The following is a 9999-nucleotide window of genomic DNA, read 5'->3' on the forward strand; positions in this document are numbered from 1 at the left end:
CTCCTATAACCCCAGAACCTCCTGTACCCCAGAAACTCCTGTATCCCCAGAACCTCCTGTACCCCAGAAACTCCTGTGCCCCCAGAACCTCCTGTGTCTTTAGAGACTTCTATGCCCTGTGCACTAAAACCTTCTGTGCCCCTAGAACCTTCTGTGCCCCTAGAACCTTCTATACCCCTAGAACCTTCTGTGCCCCTAGAACCTTCTATACCCCTAGAACCTCTGTGCCCCTAAAATCTTCTATGCCCCTAGAACCTTCTGTGCGCCTAGAACCTTCTGTGCCCCTAGAACCTTCTGTGCCCCTAGAACCTTCTATGCCCCTAGAACCTTCTGTGCGCCTAGAACGTTCTGTGCCCCTAGAGGCACCCAGGGCAGTTGCACCTCACAATAGGGTTAGGGTCTGTTTTTCACTAAATAACTTAGGTAGTTTGTAAAACTGCCAGAGAAAATGCTAGAAGTTCTCTTATAAACAAAGCAACAAATGACACCATAAGTGGCCTTTTAAGAATGCCTGGGGCTGGGCATGTTGTCTTACACTTGGGGAGGCTGATGTGGGCAGATCATGAGGTCAGGAGATCAAGACCATCCTGGCTAACACAGTGAAACCCCATCTCTACTAAAAACACAAAAAATTAGGCAGGCATGGTGGTGCGTGCCTGTAGTCCCAGTTACTCAGGAGACTGAGGCAGGAAAATCGCTTGAACCCGGAAGGCAGAGGTTGCATGAGCAGAGATTGCTCCACTGCACTCCAGCCTGGGTGACAGAGTGAGACTCAAAAAAAAGAAAAGAAAAGAAAAGAAGAACAACGGGGTAGAACCCCATCTCTACTCCACGCCTGTGCTCTGGGAAGTCAGTGGGGGACAGGGAGCCCCACTAATGGAGGCAGGCCCCCCAGCGGAGCCTGGGAGCCAGTGCCGGCCTCGGAAGCTGTGGGGCGAGCAGCCGTGCCTCGCTGGGCCGGGGAGACGCTCTGTGATGTGGTTCCTGTCCCTCGGTGCAGATGGAGGACTTCCAGATCTACGAGAAGTACTGTCAGAACAAGCCCCGCTCCGAGAGCCTGTGGAGGCAGTGCTCGGACTGCGCGTTCTTCCAGGTGTGTCCGGGACCTTCCTGCAGAGCGTAGCTCCCTTTCCCAGCCAACTCCCGAGAAATGGTGAAAATTGTGCAAACCAAAGCTCTGGGTTGGTTCCAGGAATGTCAGAGGAAGCTGGACCACAAGTTGAGCCTGGACTCCTACCTGCTGAAGCCGGTGCAGAGGATCACCAAGTACCAGCTGCTGCTCAAGGTAGGCTCTGCGGTGACTGTGGCCCAGCCTCCCGAGGCACCTGCTGGCCAAGAGCCTGTGCCACCCTGGGGCCCCGTCCCCATTGTGCCCTGCCCCTCCCTGGCCCAGGGCACCTCCTCTGAGCCTGTGCTGTGGCCTGGCTCATTTGGACACCTTTGGAGGTCCTACTGTGCGCCACTGTTAGGGGTGCTGGGGACGGAGGTGAGCAGACAAGTTCCCATCCCCACGGGTTTCCACACAGCCCAGCCCACATGGGATTCTGTGTGATGTGCTGACCTGTCCCCCCACGGGGGAGCCGTGCCCGGATTATCTGGTACACAGCAGGGATGTGGGAGGCGTAGATGGGGGATTCCAGCTATGAGTTTGCCATGTGGGCCCCTCTAACCTTCAGGCAGGAAACTGCAGCTCCATGCCTTTGGCCAGGGTCAGGGTGGCGAGAGGAAGCTCCCTGGGAAGTGGGTGTGAGGAGTCTGCACCTGGGCATCAGGGTGGTAGGAAGGAGCTCCCCAGGGAGGAGGTGCTGGGGTCTGCACCTGGGCATCAGGGTGGCAGCAGGAAGCTCCCCCGGGAGCAGGTGCCAGAGGTCTGCACGTGACAGGGGTGCCACCCCATCTGCAGCACAGTTCAGTCCGTCCCAGCTGCAGGAGGGTGGGCAGGGCAGCTCCCCACAGACCAGGGGAGGGTGGGCAGTGTCCCTACCTCATGCCAAGCTCCCGAGGGGTCTGTTCTGGGGGGCCAGAACTCTGCGTGTCCTGACGGTTGCCCCACCCTGCGCCCCTCAGGAAATGCTGAAATACAGCAAGAACTGCGAGGGGGCTGAGGATCTGCAGGAGGCACTGAGCTCCATCCTGGGCATCCTGAAGGCCGTGAACGACTCCATGCACCTAATCGCCATCACCGGCTATGACGTAAGGCACCCAGACGCCCGGCCTTCCCCGATGCCTCCGTGGAATACGCCAGACCTGCAGCTCAGCAGTTCCCCTGCATACCCCCTAGCTTTGGTGTGAGTGTGCAGGTTCTGAGCAGGAGGTCTGGGCAGTCCCAGATGAGCCCTCTCCCAGGCCCCACAGCCAGGTCCAGACCCCACTGGGCTCTCTGGAACATGGAGAAAGCCTGGAAGCGTCCCCTACTTGGAGGGCATGCATCTCCAGCAGGAATGCAGTTCAGACCTCCTCAACTCCTTGTCTTCTCCTGGGGAGGAGACATGGCTTGGAGCAGATGTCTGTTTCCTGGGCTGGTGACTTAGAGCAAATGGCCGCAGAAGCCAGATGTCCACTTTCCCTTTAGAGCTGCATGTCCGTCGGCTTATTCCGTTTTTGCCCTTCTCTATGTCTATGCAGCACTCATTCTCAAGGTTTTTTAAACTAGTAGAGTTGGCTTATTACAGCAATTGTTGGTTTGTGAGATAATTGAGTGTCAGTCTGAGTCCCCGAGGCTTCTGCTAGTGCTGACATCCAACATGCCACACGTGGAGAACCGGCCCTGGTGCTGATTAGTGACAGGGCTGTTCCCCTCGGAGCTCACTGTGGGTGCCGTACTGTCCGCGGTTTGGACAGGCGTGTAACATCCTGCACCCACCACGACAGCATCACAAGAGCAGCATCACCGCCCTAGAAGCCCACATGCCCCCCGGTCCATCCCTCCCTCCCCAGCCCCTGGCACCCCTGACCTGTCACGGTCTCCACGAGCTCGCCTCTCCCAGGACACCTGCAGCTGGAATCGCACCGTGGGTGGGCTTTGCCGAGAGGCCGCTCTGGCTCAGCGACGTGCTCCCTCAGCCCCATGCCTACCCCGTTTTTAACGCATCCCGCGGTCCCTCGTTTAGGGGAATCTTGGCGACCTGGGCAAGCTGCTGATGCAGGGCTCCTTCAGCGTCTGGACTGACCACAAGAGGGGCCACACCAAGGTGAAGGAGCTGGCCAGGTTCAAGCCCATGCAGCGGCACCTGTTCCTGCACGAGAAGGCCGTGCTCTTCTGCAAGAAGCGGGAGGAGAACGGGGAGGGGTACGAGAAAGCCCCCTCCTACAGCTACAAGCAGTCCCTAAATGTAAGTGAGGCCGGCCCGCGCACCCCGAGGGAGGAGGGAGACCTCTGCCTGGGTCGCTGTTGCCACAAACCTTGGTCTGCGGTGGCTGCACGGAGACTCAGCTCTGACCCGTAGCTGTGGGGGTGGGGCATTCTGCACCAACACCCTTTAAAAACAAGGCAGCAGGCTCATGGGGCTCTCTTCTCACAGATGGCGGCCGTCGGCATCACGGAGAACGTGAAGGGGGACGCTAAGAAGTTCGAGATCTGGTACAACGCGCGCGAGGAGGTCTACATCGTCCAGGTGGGCTGCCCACCCCGCTCCCAGCCTCCTACCCGTCGCTGTGACAGGTTCCTCATGGGAACCGGTGCTAGAATCTGCCAAAGTCTCATGGAGGCCAGGAGCAGCCGCTGTGCCCTGAGAGTGCTGCCCTGGGCTGTCTCCACCCTGAGCCGGACCCAAACACGTGTAGGGAAAGGACACATCGGAGGGGCCCTGCGAGGACAGGGGCTGCCGTCCCCACGGGAGCTCGTGCATGCTGGAGAGTGTGAACCTGCGGCCACAGGCAGGGCCCGTTCTCATGGGGACGGTGCTGTGCCCTGGGCACCAGGCACAGCTCTTCTGGTTAGTCCCTGCGGTTCGTGGGGAGCCGGGAGCCCGTCCACAGCGCTTCCCTCCCCACTTCACAAGCGGCCATCTGACCCTTGACTTCTAAGACTATCCTTGGAAGCTCCGAGAGTGAAACCAAAGGTGTTTCCTCTGGGGCCTGAGTACTCACCCCCTGGCGCTTCTTTTTGGAAACAGGCACCAACTCCGGAGATTAAAGCCGCCTGGGTGAATGAAATTCGGAAAGTGCTGACCAGCCAGCTGCAGGCTTGTCGAGGTGAGGCTGCCGCCGCGATCCTTCCCTTAGCTTCGCTCCAGGGGCCTCTTTACCTGTGTTCAGAGCAGCCACCCAGTCCCGGCTTGTGCGAGGTGCCTTGGCAATGAAGCAGGGACACCCGTTCACGTGGTTCGTCTGCTCCCTCCTCACAGAAGCCAGCCAGCACCGGGCACTGGAGCAGTCACACAGCTTGCCCCTGCCGGCGCCGACCAGCACCAGGTGAGGACGCGGATGTCACCACCGCAGGCCTGCATTTTGGGAACACTCCCAAGCAGGGGTTTTGCGCACCAGCATCCTCGGCCTCTGTCAGTGAGATCCCGAGCTTATTGGGGTTTTCCTTGAGGCCCCTGGTGTTGATGTGTTGCGTGCTAACGGGTCAGTCCTAGAGGGTCCCCTTCACAGATGTGTGCTGGTGGCAGGACCCAGCCCCTCTCCGGCTCTTCCCGGTGTGACCATTTCACGTCACGGCAGCACTCGGTCACAGCCACATCCGAGCATTGCAGAGACAGTGCCGCAGCTGGGACCCTGGGTGCTGATGGCCCCAGCACGTGGGTGGCCACATTTCACCCTTGACTGTGGCTTCATCGTGTCTCTTCTGCCCTTGTTTTTCCTTTATTCATTCACTTGTTTTTCACTTTATCCCGTTTCTGATAAAAGCCACCTTTAATCATTCACGGAACAGGATATGGCCTAAATAAATAATGCATAGAACAGTAGCTTTAAAAAAGAAACACTCCCCTGCCATCCCACCACAACTAAAAAAAAATAAAACCTCCTACTTCAGAGCTAGCAGGGTGGGTTTCTGTTCTCATGTAGCTGGTTGGGGTGTATCTTAGAAACGAGCGCCCCTCAGAAGCAGCAGGAGACACAGCGTGGAGTTTGGGCCGGGAGCTCAGCGATGTCTGAATGCCTCGGACCCTCAGAGTTCTGAAAAACTAACCAGGCAACAAACTATTTCTTTTTTCATTTGTCTGATATCATCAGTCCCTCAAGAGGAAACTCAAGGAACATCAAAAAGCTGGAAGAAAGGAAAACAGACCCACTGAGCCTGGAGGGATACAGCAGCTCAGCGCCACTGTCAAAGCCCCCCGAAAAGGGCAAAGGTGGGTGTGTGCAGGGGCCCGACCTCAGAGCGGCTCATGGAGCGCTCCCCATGTCTGAGACTCACGTGCGTCCTGCAGCGTGAAGGTTTGCAGAGCGGGCTCTCAGGGCCCCTGCTCCCCCCTTAATAGAGCTGAGGACCTTACAGAAGAGCTCCAGTGCCCTCTTGGTTGCCCTGCACCCCTGCTCAGCAAAGCCAGCCCCAGACAGAGCCCCGGCGGAGGCCCAGCGTGCGACCCGGAGCCGCCCTGGGCACTCTTCCCCTCGACGGCCGGACTCGCCTCGTGGGGTTGTGAGGCCGTCTGCATTGTGTCTTTCTCTTCCTTCATAGATGACGCGGTCACTAGCTCTACCTCAGAAAGCTCTGCGCTTTCCAGAAAGCGCTTTACCCTGCAGGGCTTTGGTAACCTCAAAGGTCAGAAAGGTAAAAGCAGAAGCCACCCGAACCCGCGCTCACCGTGGTGGTGTGTGTCGTGCATCGTGTGGTGACCATTCGTGCCTCCTTCATCACAAGGGCGGCCACGCAAAAGCGTTTCTTTCAACCAGGTCACATATTCGCGGGTGCTGTGTCACGTTCTGGCACACAGACCCCGAGTTATCCTTTCGGGGAATCCACAAGGGCAGCCACACAACAGTGTGTCTTTCCCCCAATTCCATATTCGCCGACAGTGTGTCTAGCATTCTAGCATACAGACACCAGAGTTAGCCTTTAGGGGTGGCTTTGCTTTGGAAAAATGAAGGCGAGTTTTTAAACGGAGGCTTCCTCAGACAGGGGTGCTGTCCTGGCTTTCCGGCACCCCTTTCCTCTCCCTGCCCCCCCTTTCCCCGCCTCCTCAGGTGAGTTCCCTGCGGGGCGCTCACCTCCTGGCTGCGTGGCTCTGCTCAGCCATCTGTGGGCATTGCTGGTGAACAGGGCTCACGGGTCCGTTGAGGTGGGGACGTCTCACGCCCTGCTCACCACGAGAGCTCCATGCTGGGAAACAGATGGAGGAAAATGGCCAGCCCCGGAGGGCAGGCGGCTCTTCTGGGAAGCCCTCGAGGCCAGGGCGAACGAGGCTTTTCTAGAGAACTAGGAGTGTTTTCCAGTAGATCAAATGTTTTTAAGTTGGCCTCAAACTTGAAACAGACAGCAGATTCTGGCGCTACAAACTGCTAGCGCAGAACTAGGAAAACGTCCCTAGGAACGGCGCTGAAAGGACGCCTCTGAGTGCCGCAGCCCCCCAGCCGCTCCCGGCCCCTCCCTCACCGCGCAGCCCTCGGCCCCCTGCATTTTGCTCACAGAAGCTCCTTCTCATCAGCGGAAAGGGCCGACCTGGGTGTCCCCTCCCGACCTGAGCGCGGTGGCCTCCTCGCCGCCTCCCCCTCCCTCACGCTCTCTCTCCGCTTGTATTTCTGCTCCTCCTCCTCTTGCAGCTTCTCCTACCAGTCCTGACAAAAAAGCCAAGCGGCACGAAGTAAAGAGCGACCCGACTCCTTTTGGTTTGCGAGGTAGAGTGGCATGCTCGGGCACGGCACCGCTCTGCGTTGGTGGGGGGCGCTGCCCCGCTGGCTGTCGGTGGCCATCAGGGCCACCTGAGGGGGAAGCCGCGTGGGTCTTTGCGCCCCAGAGGCAGACACGCCATTGTGTTCGATGCGTGGTGCTCTGGAGACAGGTCCTTGAGGACGGTGCTCCACACAGCAGGTCCGTGGAGCCTGTGGAACTGCCCACCCTGGCGGTGGCTGCCGGCCGTAGCTGGTGTGCCGGGCGGAGCTGGGTGGGTTCTCACTGCCCAGTGGCTGCTGTCGGCTATGGGGCACCGCGTTCCCCGCCCCTTCACTGCGCCACAGTTTGCCCCAACGCGTCCTGCTGGGGACACAGAGCGAAGCAGCTGGCAGCGCTGACCCAGACCCTCCTTGCCCGGGCAGACGAGGCCGAGCTCCCTGTTGAACCTGGGCATTCTTGCTTCCTGCCTTCCTTCTATTCTGTGGGTAAAAACTGCCCTGTGAAGCCCAAAGGCTTCCCCTGGCCCTGTTGAGGACCTCAAATGCAGGGAGGGGGATCTCACGTTTAGAATCTTCCTGAGTTTTCAAAAAATTTGCAAAGGTTCCCAGGGGTGTAAGCAGATCCAGCCTCCCCATCCCACCCGCCTCCAGAGCCGCCTCCCATGACACTGTGCGCCCCCAGGATCCAGGCGGAAGCTGCTGCCACCCTGGGCTTGGGTTCAGAGGCAGGGAGCTGGCCTGGTGTTCTTGATCATCCCACAGCCTGCAAGGGGGTGGGCGCCCAGCTCGCTGCTGTGAGGCCCCAGGAGCTTAGAAAGGCACTTCCCCGTGACAGTCTCCCAGGAGGGGCTACTCTTGTCTGTTAAACCTTCTCCACGTGTGACCTGGAGCCGAGGAGCCGGTCCCTGGTGGAGAAGGTGGGCCGGGCTGGCCCTGCGGGGGCCAAGCTCAGCCTCTGCTGCCGTCTCCTCATCCGTGAGTGGAGCCGGTGCAGCCTTGCAGGGTCTCGAGGAAGCCAGTGTGGTGCTGAAGCCAGGCCGCCCTGGGTCGTTCCCACCATCGTCAGTGACAGACAGCCCAGGTGGTCCTGTGTGGCCTGCGGCGCAGCCCAGGCTGGCTCCCAAGCCCTGCAGGTGGTGACTCCGTCGAGCAAAGGCCAATGGCTACGTTACAGAAAACGCAGCCGTGGCCCGGCCCCCTGCCTTCACACAGAACCCCCCGCCTCCTGGTGCAGCGGTGCCGACCTGGCCACGGTCAGACCTCAGCGTTTCGCTGCTGGCCTCCCCTGGGCACTGTTCCAACCGGGCGCCCTCGGAGAGCACTGCACACCCCAGGCCCAGGCGGCGCCAGAAGCCTTGTATCTCTGGTGGTGCCAGGGACAGAGTCACTTGGGGTCGCCAGCACAGGCCAGTCTTACTGCCCCTGTGGAGAGGTTCGTGTGTGAGGTCCTACCCAGGTCACACCGGCTCCTCTGCACACAGCAGCCGTCCTTTTTTCATTCCCACTGTCCTCAGTCAGACTGTTGGTTCTGTCTGTCCGGAGGCCCCACGCCCAGTGCCTCAGAGTAACTGGGGGCCTGGACGGGGAGGGGACGCGGGCAGCCAGGCCCACAGGCCCGTCCCTGCTGCTGTAGCGAGGCGCCCGGGCCCGCAGCCTGTGCTGTGCCTCAGCCTCCCTCGCCAGGGGCAGCTGTACGTGCACCCGGGCAGCTCTGCAGCTGGAAAATCAGTCCTCAATTCTCACGCACATGCAGGCCTGACGCACCTGCCTCCAGCTGCACCCCTAAACGGCAGAGCACCCAAGTGGGGTGGAGGGAGCAGCCCGTGCTGTGCTGGCTGAGAGGGGTGCCTTGGCCCAGCTCTGGACAGAAAGCAGACGCCCACTCAGCACAGGCTTTTTCCTCACTGGCACGGACACTGTCGGCCATTGGAACTGGCCTGCAAGACAGCGTGCCGTGGCGGCTTCACGGGCACAGGGCACTCAGGCACCCACACCCACAGCTCCTCTGTCCTCCCCATGCCCTGCCCCCTCCATCGCAAGGAAACACTTGCTTCCAGCGGCACCAAGTAGGATCTGGAACCAGTTTGTGCCCAAGCTCGAGTCCCGTCAGCGTCCGCCTGCTTCCCTGGCGTGCGTGCGTCCTGCCTTGAGGCACTTGGCTCCAGGCGGATGTGCTGGGCCTGCTGCCCGAGGCTGCCATGTTTATTCAGCCCCAAGGGTGTCTCCCATCTCCCCTGAATGGGAAATGCAGGTGCTGCCCTCCGGGCACCTGGCAGGAGGATCAGGGTGGGGAAGGGGGACACGCAGAGTCCCAAGTTCGAAAGAAGCTCCTTCTTCTCGTCCTGCTCGAAGCTGCATGGTGGGTGGGAGCCCATCTCTGCCGCGGCACCTGCGTGGCCTTGGCCTCCTGGTTCGGTGTCTCAGTGCCGCTGTGCTGGGGGCTACTCTCTTGCCAATGCGGACCGCAGCCCTCGGTATCCCGTAGGTGAGGGCGTCAGGCCTTCTCCATGAGCCTCCTTCATTCCTTTTAGAAACTGCCTCCCAGCTGAGTCTGCTAGGTGTTGAACATGATGGTGGCCCTGACGGCACACCCCTGCCCTGGGCAGGTGTCAGCTGCAGGGGGCCGCCTCCGGGGCAGTGCTCTGCCTGATGAGGACGTGGCTTCCCCCGCAGCCCAGGGATTCCGGCCTCCACAGGGTAGCCCAGCAGGGGGAAGCAGAGGCTCTCAAACCCTGGACCATGCCAGGCATTTTGGAAGTCTTCGGGGGTCCCACTGAGCTCTTTATGGACTTGGGGAGATGACAGGCTCTGTTCGGGGGCCCACGGCGCACATTTCAGGGGGTCTGTGGGACTTAGGTGACCCTACCTCAGACGGATACAGACAGCGACTCATCACTGGGGGGTGCCTCACGGGTGTGTGTCTCTCTTAGGTTGGAGCAAAACATCCCACTCACTGGAGGCACCTGAGGACGACGGGGGCTGGTCAAGTGCAGAGGAGCAGATTAACTCGTCTGATGCGGAGGAGGACGGCGGGGTGGGCCCCAAGAAGCTGGTAACCACAGCCTCCCTGCAGACACTTGGGGTGGGGGCGGCCCTCCAGGAGTAGGGGTGCTTCTGGAAGGTCCACTGGGCCTGGGTCTCAGGGGCAGCCCCAGCTCCTCCTAACCCTGGAAGGTCCCCCGGTCCTGGGTCTCAGGGGCAGCCCCAGCTCCTCCTAACCCT

At 60.2% G+C, this 9999-nt stretch overlaps 1 protein-coding gene across 13 annotated transcripts in view; it reads left to right on the top strand.

The window, feature by feature from the left end:
• MCF2L (MCF.2 cell line derived transforming sequence like) overlaps positions 1-9999 on the top strand; it is a 212943-nt gene that overhangs the window by 198979 nt on the left and 3965 nt on the right. For 6 of the 13 annotated variants that reach the window (XM_017502483.2, XM_017502520.2, XM_017502500.2 and 3 more), the window contains 11 exons: positions 1001-1093; positions 1193-1285; positions 2068-2193; positions 3111-3332; positions 3522-3614; positions 4116-4194; positions 4347-4413; positions 5179-5297; positions 5627-5719; positions 6709-6783; positions 9708-9829. In XM_017502483.2, the coding sequence (XP_017357972.1) occupies positions 1001-1093; positions 1193-1285; positions 2068-2193; positions 3111-3332; positions 3522-3614; positions 4116-4194; positions 4347-4413; positions 5179-5297; positions 5627-5719; positions 6709-6783; positions 9708-9829 (1182 nt within the window). The remainder of the gene's footprint in view (positions 1-1000; positions 1094-1192; positions 1286-2067; positions 2194-3110; positions 3333-3521; positions 3615-4115; positions 4195-4346; positions 4414-5178; positions 5298-5626; positions 5720-6708; positions 6784-9707; positions 9830-9999) is intronic. The other 7 variants (XM_017502537.2, XM_017502546.2, XM_017502553.2 and 4 more) reach the window with 2 other exon arrangements.

The sequence above is a fragment of the Cebus imitator genome, unplaced genomic scaffold, assembly GCF_001604975.1.
Source record: "Cebus imitator isolate Cc_AM_T3 unplaced genomic scaffold, Cebus_imitator-1.0 Scaffold14, whole genome shotgun sequence".
Lineage (NCBI taxonomy): Eukaryota > Metazoa > Chordata > Mammalia > Primates > Cebidae > Cebus > Cebus imitator.